The sequence below is a fragment of the Palaemon carinicauda genome, chromosome 43 (genome assembly GCF_036898095.1).
Source record: "Palaemon carinicauda isolate YSFRI2023 chromosome 43, ASM3689809v2, whole genome shotgun sequence".
NCBI classification, from domain to species: domain Eukaryota; kingdom Metazoa; phylum Arthropoda; class Malacostraca; order Decapoda; family Palaemonidae; genus Palaemon; species Palaemon carinicauda.
In genome coordinates, this window is record NC_090767.1 from 26,792,729 (window position 1) to 26,808,265 (window position 15,537).

Here is a 15,537-nt window from a genome sequence, read left to right on the forward strand (position 1 = left end):
GGCGGGACTGATAGCTGGACTCTTGGACGAAGGACTGATAGGATAAGATATTAGATATAAGGTTGATGAAAAATGGAAGAGCAGAACAAGTTACTGAAGGAGGAATTGCGGCTGAGTAAGGAGCGTGAGGAGAGGTTGCTAATAGAGAATGAGAGGTTGAACTGGGAGAATGCGGCGATGCAGAAGGAGCTTAGGGAGTTAAAGGGGACAGTAGAGAGAGTGGAAGAATGTGTTGAGATGAGGATGCGAGAGAATGAAGAACGAATGGAGAAACGAATGGAAGATATGATGGGGCAAGTCATGGGGATGATGAAAACTATAATGGGTGAAGGTGCAGTCGGAGGAGTGTCCTCAGCTTCGGGTAATGGGTTGGTAGTGAAAGAGAAGGTTAAGGTAGGTGATAATGGGAAAGGAAGTGATAGTGATAGTAGTAATAGTGATGGTGATATTGAAGATAAGGGAATTAGGCATAGTAAGGATGAACAGAAAGGGGAGAGGAAAGATGAAAGGAAAGGTAAAAGTGATGTGAAGAAAGAGAAGAAAAAGTATCGGGCTGATAGCAAGGACGATCGTGAATGGGTGAAAGTGGTAAGTAAGAAAAAGGGTAAGAAGGGAATGGTTAAGGATAGGAATTTAAGTGTGGAAGTGGATTCATTATATTCGAATGAGGAAGAAGGTAACAAGGGAGTAGACAGTGATGATAGCAGTGAGAATGAACGTGATGTGTGTAAGACTGTGTTTATGAGAGAGGTACCTCGGTGTGAAAGGTTCAATGAGCATAGCAGTAGGGATGTAAATGATTTTTTCAAGGAGTATGAGAGGTATTGTCAGGATAAGTATGGTGATAGTAAAAGAGTTTGGGCTAGGGAGTTAGGAGAATATTTGACTGGGTATTTGTTGACGATGTATGGAGTGATAATGAGTGTAGGGGACGTTGATTATGAAAGTGTGAAAACGAGAATAATTGAGCAGGTAAAACGTATGAAAGGGAGTGTTAAGTATAAGCGTAAAAATGATTTTGATGAGGCAAGGATGAATGCAGGAGAAGCTATATCAATGTACGTATGTAGGTTGGAAACTTTAGCTAGGAAGAAGTATGGGGATGAAGGTATAAATGAGAATAAGGAGTTAATGAGGAAGTTTTTGGCAACAGTACCTGAGAATGTGTGTGAATTTATTAATTTGAAACGCAAAGAGAAAATGAGGTGGACGCAAGAGAGATTGACATGGGATGATATACTAGAGATAGTTGAGGATTATGAGTTAGATAGGTGCATGAAAGAAAGTAAATCTGTGAGTGTAAGAACTGGAATGGAAGAAAGTGTAATAGAATTTGGTAGTTATAAGGACGCAATTTTGAGAGGACCAATGAGGGTAGCTGATAATGTAGTAGATAGGAGTGTTAGGGCGAGTAATGTGGGAATACCTGTAAGGACAAATGAAGGGTTTAGGCAAGGGAATCAGGTTTGGAGGGATAGGAGTGCTAGTGCGCCGCAAGATAGGTCAGGTAGTTGTATCCGTGAAGAGAAGTGTTATAGATGTGGGAAAGTAGGACATAAGAAGAATGAATGTAGATGGGCTCTTGGTGCTTGTTTTGGATGTGGTGAGGTAGGGCATAGAATTAGCGAGTGCACGAAAGAGAAAGGGGTAAAATGTTATCGGTGTGGTATGACAGGGCACATAGCGAGTGGATGTCGGAGTAATCGTACAAATGTGATTTGCGGTAATTGTGGTAAGGATGGGCATTATGCTAGAATGTGCAAGGAGCCACGGGGTAAGTGTACTGAATGTGGTGCAGATGGGCATGTAGCTAGGGTATGTAGGAAGAAGGGAGGAAATCAGCCAGGATGTTCGGGAAACTAGAGTGTAAGAGGGTTCAGCTGGGTGAGTCCTCGAGTGTGTGCGGAGTGAATGTGATGCATGTTCGTGAAGGTTTATTACATGAAGACGTGATGGGCGAAAGAGCTTATGACTGCATGAGTGCAAAAGTAAATTTTAATGGAATAGAGCTAGTTGGTCTGATTGATACTGGTTGTGGTGTCAATTTAATGTTTAGGAATGCATACGATAAGGTAAGGGATGTGTGTGAATGTAGGGGGTGTAAAGGTGAAGTGAAAGGGATCGGTAATTTAAGTATGTCTGTGCAAGGAAAGTTACGAGAAAATGTTATGATTGGGGGGCTGATGATGGAAGATAATGATTTTTATGTGGTTGAGGGAGTAAATGACAAATACGATGTGTTGTTAGGTTATAACTTCTTGAAAAAATGCGGTATGATTGTACATCCTAGTGTAAATATGATAGAGATGAAAGTTAAGGGTAAATTTTGTGGGGAATTTTATTTGAATGAAGATGGTAGTGTATGTACGAAGGTATGGAAAGGTGTGCCGTTAATAGCAAAAGAAGGTGTTAAATTGTCTAAAGATGCGAGTGAGGTTGTCAGTGTAAAAGTTGCATGGCCGAATAGTCTGGGAATTGCCAATAGTGACAATTGTGAATATGTAGTGGAAGGTTCGGAAGCAAGTAATTTGGTGAAAGCAAGTGTGCATGTGTATGATGGTATTTTGAATTTGCAGGAGCCGAAGGTGTATGTGAGCTTGTTGCCGACTGTAAGGAGGAAGAGAATACGGGGTATACGTGAGGGTGATTGTATGGGATGTATGTATACGTTGGTCAATGTAGAGGATGAAAAGTATGTTAAATTGAGACGGGTTATGACGGGTAAGATAAAGCCGGATGACGATTGGGACTATGAAAGTTTGAAAGAAAGAATTAATGTAGATGAGAATATAAGTGAGGGGGAAAGGGAACAATTGTATAGGATGTTATGGGATAGACGGAGAGTTTTGAGTCGCGGTGACGAGGATTGTGGGGGATCAAAGCTGCCTGAATTTAAGATAGTTCTTAGTAATGATACCCCCATATATCAGCGTCCCCGACATTTTTCTCCGCCTATTGCCAGAGAAATAGAAGAGCAGTGCCAGGAGTTAGAACAAATGGGTGTAATAGAAAGGAGTGAGAGTGCCTGGAATAGCCCTATTGTACCTGTAAGAAAGCCGGATGGAAGTTTACGGATGTGTATTGATTATAGGAAGGTGAATGAAGTAACTGTTAAAGAACGTTTTCCGATGAATGTAGTGTCTGACTGTGTGTATAAGATGCATGGTATGAAAGTTTTTACAAAGTTAGATTTAGTTAGGGGCTATTACCAGATGCCTCTGGCAGAGGGGAGCAGGCCCATTACGGCATTTTCAAGTAGAAGTTGTCATTTTCAGTTTAAAAGATTAAGTTTTGGCCTTGCTAATGCGCCTGCTGCCTTCCAGAGGGCGATGAATGTAGTTTTGGCTGGGTTTGATAGACAGAAGGTGACTGTTTTTATTGATGATATTTTGATTGCTAGTGAGACAGTTGAGGAACACATGCAGTTGCTTGAAGCAGTATTAGAACGGTTGATAGAAGTTGGGGTGAAAGTTAAGCTTGAAAAGTGTACATGGTTGGCCGGGGAGGTGGAATTTCTTGGGCATGTGGTGAGTGAATCGGGTATAAGGAAGAGTGAAAAGTTTGTGAGTAAGGTGAGAGAGTTTCCACGTCCTCATACGGTGCGTGAGTTGAGAGGGTTTCTTGGGTTAATTGAATTTGGTCGGAAGTTTGTCAGAGATTGTTCGGGAATAGGGAAGCCTTTGAATGAGTGGACAGGTAAGAGAAATAGTACGAGACTGAAATGGGATGAGCGTATGATTGAAGCATTTGAAAACTTGAAAGAAGAGGCTGCGAGAGACGTCACTTTGGCTTTTCCCGATTATAGTGAACATGCGAGTATGCTAGAGTTATATACGGATGCTAGTGGGATTAGTATGGGCGGTTGCTTGGTTCAAATGCAAAGAATAAACGGAGATGAACAGTTGAGAGTGATAGCGTATGTAAGTAAAGCATTTAATAAGGCTGAGCGAAAGTATTCCACGATTGAAAGGGAGTTGGCTGCGATAAGGTTTTGCGTGAAAGCGTTGAAGGTATTTTTGTATGGTGTGAAATTTATTGTGCGTACTGACCATCAGCCCCTAGTGTACATGATTAGGAAAGAGTCTGTGAATGCTAGAGTTGCGAGGACAATAGAGGATTTGAATGAATTTGACTTTAAGCTAGAATATGTACCTGGGAGTAAGAACGTGATAGCAGATGCGATGTCAAGAATGCATGGTAAGATAGAAGAGAGTAGCGAGAATGATAGTAATTTTGAAAGGTTGCCGGAAGATTTAATGGTGGTACAAAGTTTTGAAGGGGATGACATGGTGTATAAATGTATTTTGTGTGGGTTAAATAAGGTTAAATTGAAGGGTTTGAATAGGGATATACCTGCTAGTATAGATGAGCTTAGAATGAGTGTTAGGAATGAAGTATCAAAAGAAATGGCATATAAGGAGGAGGATAGTATGCTTGAGGGTGAATTGTTATCAAAAGTATTGTTGGTAGTAAGTATGTTATATGGTGTCACTGTTTATTTGTATTTTGGGTGGAATCGTCCGATGCAGTACCGAGCAAATAAAGAGACTGAAAGGGAGTATATATTGAGGTTACAATGTAATGAAAGATGTTGCAAGTTGTTGAGTAAGAAGGAGGATTGTCCGAGTGATTTGAATCAGAGTGGTATGAGCATAGAAGATAGCGAAGATGACCATGGGTGTGATAAGGATGACCCTATTGATAGGAGAGTAAACATTTGTATGCATGGTGTAAAAGGAAGAATGATGACGTATGTGGGTATAAATGAGAATGAATACTGTAGTTTAATTGATACAGGTGCACAAGTGTCATTAGTGAATATGTCTGTTATCAAGGAAATAGAGCGGTACAATTGGGAAGTGAAACGGCAATGTACGAGTGTGAGAATTCATGGGATAGGTAAAGGAAGTTTGCTAGTTTGGGAAGAAGTGCGTTTGAAAGTAAAACTGGGAAGTATGGAGGTGGAACATAATTTTATTGTAATGGGAGAGAATGAGATGCCTAGTTGTTTTTTGATAGGAATTGACTTTTTAAGATTGCATGATTTATCAGTTGATATTGGTAGTGGTTTGCTTCTGAAAAATGGATGTGAAGTAGTTGTGATAGAAGATAATAGTGTATTTATGGCGAATTTTGTTGGAATGGTTGATATTACGAGGAGTGAGGATGATCTACTGACTAAAGAGGAGGTGGAAGAAATGCAAGATGAATGTGAGGAAATTAAAAGGTTACGTGAATGTATGTTGAATAGTATTGAGGTAGAAGAATGGTCGTCTGATTTAGAGGTGTATAAGAAAGTTAGTAAGAGACTTATTGTGTGTAAGAATATTGTTTATTTTCTACATAAAGGAATGGATGAAGATATATATGTTCCTGTGTTTCCAATGCATGCAGCAGTAAGTATGTGTATGTTAGTGCATGACAGATATGGGCATATGGGTAAGAATAAATTATGGGAATGCATGCGTGAGAGATTGTTTACACCTGGGTTGAGTCAGATATGTAAGGATGTGGCGACTACGTGTGAAGATTGCCAGAAAGGGAAGTATCAGAGAGTGCATGCTAATCCGCCTGTTTTGAGATTACGTATGAAAGAACCATTTGAGATGTTTGTGATTGATTGTGTTTCGTTGCCTGTGACTGCGAGAAGACATGTGGGAATGATTGTTATGGTTGATCACATGAGTAAATTTACCTATGCAATACCCATCAAGGATAAACGGAGCGAGACTGTTGCAAGAATGGTTGGTCAAGTGATGTTGCCGATGTGTGTGTGTAAGCCTGTGAGAATGTTAAGTGATAATGGCCCTGAGTTTGTTGGATGGGAGTTTGAGCAGATGTTAAGAGAATGGGGTATTGAACATGTGTATTCGACTCCTTATATGCCAAGTGAGAATGGGTTGGCTGAAAGGACTGTAAGAACATTAACTGAAATTTTGCGAATGATGAGTACATGTGGTAATGATTGGGATTTGTATGTTGGTAGAGCGTTGTGGGCTTACAATGCAACAGTGCATAAGAGTACGGGTATGTCTCCATGTAAGTTTGTTTTAAATTTTGAAAAGATAATAAGACCGAGGTTGGGTGTGTCGGAGGATGATAGAGATGTGTGGAGGAAAGCAAATAAGAGGTTTGAAAGCTTTAAAGTTGGTGAGAGAGTGATGAAAGAAGTAATTGAAAAGGGTAGAATGAATGTAAATAAGGTGCGTGATAAATTTGAAGGTCCCTATGATGTGTTAGAAGTTGGTTCAAGTGGATTAAGTTACGTTTTGGGTAAGTTGTGTGTGGGTGGTATTGTGGAAAAAATTAGGGCCCACCACAACCAGTTGCGTAAATGGAAAGAGGTACCTGAGTATATCCAAGAGAATGGGATGAGTAAATGGTTGAAAAGGAACAAGGGTGAGCCTAGTATGTATGAGGACTTAGGTCTGGAAGGTAAACAGTTAGTGTTAGTAGAATATAAGAAAAGGAAGAATACAAGAGCTTTAAGTAAAGATGAAAGAAGGGGAAATTTTATAAGTAAAAGTGAGAATAGAAATAAGTATGACAAGGGTGTAAATGTGCAAGTGTGTATGGAAGATAAATGTGTTAATACAGATGAATCATGGCTGAGTATGAATGATACCTATAGTGTGTGTGGCTTTTCCTTAGGTGATGTAAAAGAAAGGATGACGAATGCGAGAGTGAGAGATAGGAGAATGATTAGTAGTATGAATGAATCTTTTACTAAAGTTGAGAATGTTTTTGATGAAATGGATGAACTGTTTACAGAAATGAGTGTAATTATAGGGCCAGATGAGAACGAGGTAGATATGATTGTACATGATATATTAGATGATAGGGATTTAGATAGGAATAGTGTTAATGTAGCTAATGATTGTGATAAGGAAGAAGTGAATGAGAGAGTATATGGAGGCCCAGTTACTCGGAGTAGAGGTCCCGTTCCCGACTGCGACTGGGTTATGAAAAAAATAATGTAAGTGTTGTGTGAGAAGGATTTGGCAAAGTAAGGGGGGAGGAATGTGGAGGATTTATTTTTGCTTTATTTTATTTTTGTTTTTGCCAAATCCTGAGAGAGAGAGAGAGAGAGAGAGAGAGAGAGAGAGAGAGAGAGAGAGAGAGAGAGAGAGAGAGAGAGAGAGAGAGATTGTGTTAGCGAGCGAAAGTAGTTAGTGTAACGATCGTTTGTGGTGAGGAAGACTGTTGGTACAAATGAGATTGTTTGTTTACATTTTTTAGTTAGGTTACGACAGTGGTGAATGTTTCGGAGCGAATGCTTTTTTTATTTGACTGCAGCATAAGGCAGTTGTGTGAGTGCTGGATAACTATTTATATATTTTCGACCAGCGTGGAAGTGTTTTTTTTGATTTTCAAAGTAAGTACAGTTTTGTTTATCTTTGCTTGTCGTGATTGTGAATGATAGGAACAATTTATTATTTATCTTTGATTATAGTGCGATAGTTCAGTTAGCTAGAAGTGTTCGTAAGTGTTTTTCTTTCTTTATTTTTGGCAGGCCGTGATTCCTCCTTTGGAGAGACCCAAGTTTTTTGAAAGTGGATGTATTGTTGATGACTTGGCCTGTATTACGATTTTGTTTGGACTGCTCATTTGATTGATCAACTGTTGACGACCTGGCCTGTTTATTACAATTAAGAGTTAGGATGATGATGTTGATGATGATGATGATATCGACGACGATGACACCCATGACCCCGAGGAGTTAAGGCTGTTAAGGATATTTAAGACAGTCTTCTGGTTATATATAGTGGTGTTGTGCCATAAAAGACAGTTGGCTTGTGTGTATGGACAGTGTTGGTGTCCCATAATAATTTATACAAGATAATTCATATATATATTTATTTTTGGTGTTGGTGTGCGGTGTAATTTAAGTTTGTTAGGTTATTTTTTTGCGTTATTTGAATGGTATTTATAGTATATTTAGTGTAAGTTTTTGATGCTGGTGATTTTGGTTGGAGTTATTATAGTTTGTAAGAAATATATAGTTTTAAGGTTATGTTTTGTTTTTTGTGTCCTTTTGTCTAAGAGTCCAGTTTTAGATAACGTAAGGGGAAAGTATGTGTTGAGGAGACCATTGTCAGTAAGTGTGATTCAGGGTGTGGGGCTTGTTCTTGCAACATCCCGCCACACTAAGATGGGCAGAAGACAACTCTTTGTTCCTATCAGCCTGCTTCATTCCAGGCTGGAGGAGTGTGCTTGCAGACAATCTAAGCAGAGTGACTCGGATGATGGGCTTCGAGTGGTCTTTGAATGATCTAGTAGCCAACAGTCCTGACTTTGTGAGGTTCTCCAACTGTGGATCTGTTCGCGATATCCCTGAACAATAGGCTCCCTCCCTACTGCTCCCCAGTTCTGGTTCCTCAGGCTTTCTGGAAAAATGCATTCCAGCAACGGTGAGACAACATCGACGTTTACACCTTTCCCCTGTTCTATCTGATGAGAAGGGTTCTCAAAAAGACCAGATCATCTAAGAACCTGTCAATGACCCTCATAGCTCCGCTATATCATCACGCCAAATGGTTCCTGGACCTTCTTCATATCCTGACGAAGGTTCCGAGAGAGTTCCCTCAACTTCACAATTTACTCAGACAACCACATATGAACATCATTCACAAAGCCGTAGTATCCCTGTGACTTCACGCCTAGAGATTATCCAGCATCTCCTTCCTCAGAGAGGCTTTTTGCAACAGGTTGTGAAAAGGATGTCTGGATACCTGCGAAGGTCTTCCGCTTCAGTCTACCAGGCCAAGTGGACTTTCATCTGTGGTTGGTATCATGGAAAGGGGTATCTCTCCCCTTGATGCCACTATTCCAGCAATAGTGGAGTTCCTCGTTTACCTTCGGGAAGAAAAACTCCTCTCGGTCTCGGCGGTGAAAGGCTACTTCTCAGTAAGGCTGAAAGTAGTCAATATTTCCTCTTCGTTGGAATTTTCTCTCCTCATACAGAGTTTCGAGCTTATCTGCCCTCAGTGGGAAGTTATACCACATAGATGGAACGTGTTTCTTGTCTTCCGGTCCCTGAAGGGTGCCCCCTAAAAACCATTACGCCAGGCATCAGATACCCACTTGACTCTGAAGAGAGTTTTCTTATTTATACTGGCCTCGGCCAAGAGAGTTAGTGAATTTCACAGTCTTTCATAAGCCGTCTCCCATTCAAGGGGATGGGGGGAGGTAATGTTTGGCTTCGTCCCTGAGTTTATGGGCTACGCTACTCCCAGATTTAGGCCCTTCTGGATTTGGAGTCTTCATAATGTAACCGATGATCAAGATCAACTGTTACTTTGATCAGTGAGGAGTTTGAGGTACTCTCTCAAGAGAACAGCAGTAGCCCTCCCCCGAGTGTCAGCACGGAGAAGGTTAAGAGGAAGATCACCAAAAACACCATCTCTGCTTGGATTCACAGGGTCACTGATCTGGCCCTGAATCTCGATCCTCCTCCAGAGACGAGGCAACCCAGAGTTCATGACATTAAGGGCATCAGCGCGTCCCTAGCGTTCAAGAAGAACTACTCTGTGATGCAGGTCTTACAAGCGGGTATGTGGAAGTGTCGGAATACCTTCACCGCCCACTACCTGTATAACGTGACCTACATGAACTGGAGACGTTCTCCATTGGCCCTGTGGTGGCCGCACAACAAGTGGTTTAGACACCTCAGGCTCCTTGAGGAACAAGTAGCAGATGGTTAAGGGCAAAGGTTACCCGGGATTAGTCTGGGATGAATGATAAGAATGACTGGCTCTTTGTCTCTTTCATTTTCCCCTCTCTTGGGAACAGCACCTACGGTCCTCGGCAAGTTGGCCTCATCTGTCTGCGGGTAAAACCATTTCCTTGTGTAACCAAACATAGAAATAATGCTTGCTGCATCCCCATACCCCTGGCGAGGTGGGATTGGGTAACGTCTATGGTTGATTCGAAGAGTCCTATGTTTCTGAGAAATCTTACCTAGACTAATCACACTGCTAGTTTCACACAATCACTCAGATTGCTCAGGCAGCTAAACAGGTTTTGCACAGATTTTAGTGAGGTATCAGGGTTTCTCCCTACAGGGAAAAACCCTGGGTCAAACACCAGCCAGTTGGTTTGGACTTCCACCCTCCTAAAGGGTGATTCTTCCTTTATAAAGAGCAAAATGGTTTGTATTTAATGTCGGAACAAATGACAAATTTGAAAGTAATTTCCATTTTTCCTAACGATACAAACCTTAATCTTGTACCCTTGTAAGTCCTGCTTGCAATCAAAAGTGACGAGACAACACAGGTGTGTGTGAGCAGGGTAGCAGGCTACCCCTCCACCCCCGCTAACCAGTGGTGAGGTAGTTACACCTAGCTAAAAGTCTTATGGCTAGTCCTCCAGCTTCCCCGAAATTATAACCCTAATAAATACCTCAATGTTTGTATTGTTAGGAAAAATACAAATTACTTGGAAATTTGTTATATCTATTATGTCCCCGTTCTTCAAACAAGGTGGAGTCGGGCAATGTATAGATTATGAACGGGCTCACCCCTACTCTGTACTTATCTATTCACCTCCCATTGAAATCTTTTACTCTTTCCAGCACTGATTGCCCAGGCTGTCATCCTACGAGGAAAGCGAGGTGTCAGGCTGCCTCTTGAGGAGCTCTTATGAAGCACATGAGGTCATCCTGGGACAGTAGCCAGCCAGTTGGTTTGAGGTTCTCAACCCACCTTAAGGTGAGTCTCCTACGTAAAGAACAGAAGGTTTGTATGCTGCACTGGAACAAATGACAATGGATCCCTAACTGGAATACAAACCAACGCTATTTATGGGGGATATATAGGGGTATTACTTTCGGCAAGGCTGAAAGGAAAAGCCAATAGAATTCAGCGAGGGTTAACCAACCATACTGCTAGCTAGCGGAGGGAGGGGGGGGGGTTTAGTATCTTCCTCTCTCAACTACACACCTGCGACTGTACTTTGCTTTTGGCTCGGAGGGAGAACGGTTGTTACTGCTCCTCCTCCTCACCAATTTGGACAGCCATTACTGATCACTTTTTTGTTTTTTCTTTTCAGTTTGTGTGTGCCTTCCCTGCCAGCCATGCGTAACTGCCCTGGGCTCGTCGATTGGCAAGTCAGCAGCCTGTTCTTCTCCAGCTCGTCAGCAGCCTTTGGCTGCACACCTGTCTCTTTCCTGTTGTTCCCCAACGACTTGTCGCTCTCCAAAAGAGGAAAGCAAACGTCGCCAGACGTGCGCTCCTCACCGCTCGCCGATGCACTGATCGCTCAGATGATAGCCAACAGACGGATGCTCATGACTGGGCTACTATAGCACATCGGCTCCAAGAACCAGCCTCCCGATAGGTGCTAACGTTCGTTAGATCTCCAGCACTGATTTGAGCGTCGTCAATTGTGGGAAGAGAGGCCTGCAAGACCTTCTCCTCCTCGAGCTCTGGAACTCCCACCCGAGAGACGAAAGTCTCCTCCCCATCATTCACCGTTGCCTCGTTCTCCTCTCCGCAAATGCAGAACATCACGCTCGCCTGGAAGAGCGGAAAAAAGCAAGCTGCAGGAATTCAAGATTCCAAAGAGACCACCTTCACGGTCGATTCCTGTTGTTTGGAAGGAGACTGCAGCTCCGCATCCTCCCTCTAACTCCTCCTGGATGTCAGATAAGGCTCCCTTGTGGGGTCCCTCTTCGTCGTTCTATATAGGGTAACTTTCCGACAGTGCCACAATCGGTCTGCAGCCGTGAATTGCAAGATCATGTTTTATTCATAGTTTGTTGTTCTCTTTATATCAATACATTATGATTTTGAGTTTTTTATTCATAGTTTAATGTTATCTCTATGTTCCAAAATATTGAGTTTGGAACCTTGGTTAGGTCAGTAACCCAGGCCTTTACGGCAGGTATCCCACCTGCTTATCCTTCGGGAACTCCCAGGATTCCCCTGGAAGAATCTTTCTCTACATTTTCAGACCCACGGCGAAGATCCACGGTCCCTCCCCGTCAAAAAACTTTGGTTTCTTCTTCTCCCCTGAAGCGGAAAAGAGGAGTCCCTGATGAAGTACTGTAGCTTCATGTAGGGTCAAGCTGACCCCCGTCAGGTCGTCCAAGGGGAGGTCAAGTGTTGCCCTGCCCACTTCTCCTCACCCTCCTGCTCCTCACTCATCGATTCAGTCAGAGTTCTCTCTCTCAGGGAAGAGTCCTTATGTGACTTTTTCTGTCCTTTGCTCATTGAGGAAGTCCCACGAGACCACAGAGTAGTCTCGAAACCCATGGAAGAGTCCATCCTTCCCCCTACGGGTGACCAACAGAAGGTCGTTCCATCCAAACCTCCTGTGCTAGAGACTTTCTTCCCTCCGAGGAAAGAGTCTAAGGATTCAAAAACTCTGCCAAAGTCCTCATTGGGGATTACAAGACCTGCGGAGTGGGTCAAGCAGTCTACATTTGACCACTTCGATAACGACCACGACCCACCCCGAGGTGATGTATCGTGCGTGGAAGACAACGATTCGGCTGCCAGTCCTTCTTCAGAAGCTGAACAGAAAGAGTCAGAACATGGCATCCGGCAGGTTCTAGCTTGCATGAGTTCACTCAGTGGGTTGGCAGACCCATTGATGGCTCCTCAGGAGGGCAAGGTCATGGTCTTGGACCACGTCTTTGGCACTCGGAAGCCCCCAAGAACAGCGAAGGTCTCAGGGACTGAAGAGTGCCCGGCGTAAGGTGTCTGCCCAGCTCTCCGAGTCCTCTAGCTCTCTTCGATCAGGCTCATCCTTAAAACTACTGCAACATCTGAGTGTCCAGCAGAGAAATTTTTAAGAGGTCCTTGACGAGTGTCTCCCGGCCCTTAGAGGAACTTACGAAGGGGATCTCTCTAAAGAGACTCTTCGGGCTTCAAGTTTACTTCTCAGCTTCGGAAATTCTAAGCAAAGAGAAAGTGGCGAAGCATGCCATGCAGGCTACTTTTTGGCTGGATCTATGGTTGGGATCAGTGAGAAACCTGGTGCAAACAAAGGGTTTTTCCAAAGAAGACTCCCGGAAAGGGATGGAGACTTTCCTCCTGTCGGGTATTTGGACTATTGAGTTCGTTGCCCACCAAGTAGTGAACTTGTGGGCGAACGCCATCTTAAGGCTTAGAGATGCAATAATCGAGAGATTCCATTTCCAAGTCCCAAACTGCGAGATAGCGAAATTCCAAAACTCCTCTCTGAAGGGTTCCCCTTTGTTCAAGCTGGGGGATGTCGAGCGAGCTGCGGAGAGATGGAGGAAGTCCTACCAGGACTCCCTCCTCCATAGGACCTTGACATCCCGCCCCTACGGACTACGTTCTCTCCCGCAGACGAAACAACAGAAACCAACGCTGAACAGGACTGCGGCAACAGACAACAAGGTGTCTAAAAGCCCCTTACCTGTCAAGTCAAACAAGGCTCCAAGTAGTCCTGTGGAGGGAAGTATCCTAGAGGAGTCGGCCGTGGCCGCAAATGCTATGTGATTCCCCTGCTTGTCCACCAGTGGGGGAATGCCTGCATTGCTGCCCGAAGAGCTGGATGCAGCTTGGGGCCGAACCCTGGATAGTCTCCGTGATTAGTTCAGGGTATCGCATCCCGTTCACTCAATCTCTACCCCCACTGATCAAGACACTAGTGTCAACTAGCTCCTATGCAAAGGGATCTGCAAAGAAGCTGGCTCTTCGGGCTGAAGTCCAGACCACGTTGAAGAAGAGCACTCTCTAAAAATTCCTCGGCGACTCCCCAGGCTTTTCCAGTCGACTCGTTTATGTGAAAAAGGCGTCTGGAGGCTTGAGACCAGTCATCGACCTCTCAGCTCTGAACAAGTTATTTAAACCTCGTTCAGCACGGATACGGTTTATTGGTTTGCGGACTGTGGCCAGATGTAGCACGCAGACTGCCTAGTGTCTGAATGCCAACCACACTCCAACATTCACTAAACACAAAGATGATATGATGGAATAATCATAAACCTGGGTAAAAGGTAAACAATCAAGAGAGCTGGGCAATGGGCACCACCCCTCAATTTTTTATACTAGGCAAGGGGACCCAGCAAGAACCTGAAATTTCCCTATTATCTTTTTTTGGTTCCCCGTCTCTCTTTGCAGTGCTATGCATGAAGTTCTAAATAAGATGAGCAATATGCTTTCTAGGTAGCAGGTTTCCTCATTATATTTCAAGTTATTTGAATATTACAAATATTAGGAGAGAAAAAAATGTTACAAAGAAAAACAAACTTCAGGCTTGAACGGGGAATATCTTAGGTGAGGAAGTGCATTGAAATAGGATTAAAAAAAAATTATTCAAATAATTGAGAAAAAAACAAATTTCATATATGTGAAAATACAGGTTTACAAAACCAGGAGAGATATATCTCTTTATACAGAACCTCTTTGGAATCAAAACTAAATATTTAATCTACATATACAAAGACCAACATAAGTGTAAATATTTAGGCTGAATTCAAATGCAATTTGACAGGTCACTTCAGTTAGGATCAAAGGGATTGTAAAACAATATTACCTATCTCTACATTCTCATTTTAACATCAGAAAGAGGCCCCTCCTCTAGATTGCATAGTCACACACACACAAAAAAAATAATTCATTCATTTTAAGTCAGACAAGGGGTAAGACCGCAGGACTTCATGTGCACCCTAGATCTAAAGGATGCATACTTCCAGATCCCAATCCATCCGTCTTCAAAGAAGTATCTCAAAATCACACTAGACAACAAGAAATACCAGTTCAAGGTACTGTGCTTCGGTCTTTCCACAGCACCTCACGTTTTCACGAGAGTGTTCACCCTAGTGTCATTTTGGGCTCACAGAATCGGCATCCGTCTCCTATGCTATCTGGAAGTGTGGCTGAGTGTAGCAGAATCGGTGGCGCCCTTTCTTCAGCACAGTTACAAACTTCTGGGACTTTGCCAAGATCTGTGAATCTTGGTTAACTCCAAGAAGTCATCTCTGCTTCCCTCTTAACGACTGGTATACTTAGGAATGATAATAGACACCAATCTTCACAAAGCTTTCCCATCACACGAGAGGGTAGTGAAGCTGAGGAAGGTTGCAAGACCTTTCCTCATACAAGAACTCCCACTCCTTGGGCACCTATCATCCATGGCCCATCTAGTTCTCAATGCCTGCCTGAGAGGATACGATCTCTCCAATAATGGCTAAAGTCCAACTGGAATGAGGCCTTCGTTTCCCCGGACATTGCGATCTCATGGGACCAGAAGAACGGACGGACTTCGAGTGGTGGGTGGCAGACGAGAATCTACTAAAGGGTGTCGACCTTCTTGTCCCTCCCCCAGGACTTGATGCTCTTCTCAGATACATCAAAAGAAGGGGTGAGGCCCCATGTGCTGCACCACACGACCTCAGGCCTCTGGTCAGAGTCAGAGAAGTACCTCCACATAAATCTCCTAGAGATGAAGGCTGTCTTTCTGGCCCTTCAACAGTTCCACTAGTACCTGGCAAGTCACTCTGGTGGTGATGAGCGACAACACCACAGTAGTGGCCTACATCAACAAACAAGGAGGTACTTTTTC

At 43.2% G+C, this 15,537-nt stretch overlaps 1 protein-coding gene and 1 long non-coding RNA gene across 2 annotated transcripts in view; both read left to right on the forward strand.

Moving 5' to 3' along the window:
• Nucleotides 1-15,537, forward strand: part of LOC137633919 (uncharacterized) — a 56,817-nt gene that overhangs the window by 7,886 nt on the left and 33,394 nt on the right. Inside the window, exon 2 of the long non-coding RNA XR_011042348.1 lies at nt 10,574-10,709. This is a non-coding gene — a long non-coding RNA (uncharacterized lncRNA). The remainder of the gene's footprint in view (nt 1-10,573; nt 10,710-15,537) is intronic.
• Nucleotides 4,978-8,135, forward strand: LOC137633560 (uncharacterized). The gene is made up of 2 exons (XM_068365842.1): nt 4,978-7,375; nt 7,514-8,135. Exon 1 carries the CDS (start codon nt 4,983-4,985, stop codon nt 6,978-6,980), a length of 1,998 nt encoding a protein of 665 aa, XP_068221943.1. The 5' UTR covers nt 4,978-4,982; the 3' UTR covers nt 6,981-7,375; nt 7,514-8,135.

Bases quoted from the DNA above. Each gene is read 5' to 3' on its own strand.
- LOC137633560 (XM_068365842.1), top strand. From the start codon at position 4,983: ATGGGAGAGAATGAGATGCCTAGTTGTTTTTTGATAGGAATTGACTTT.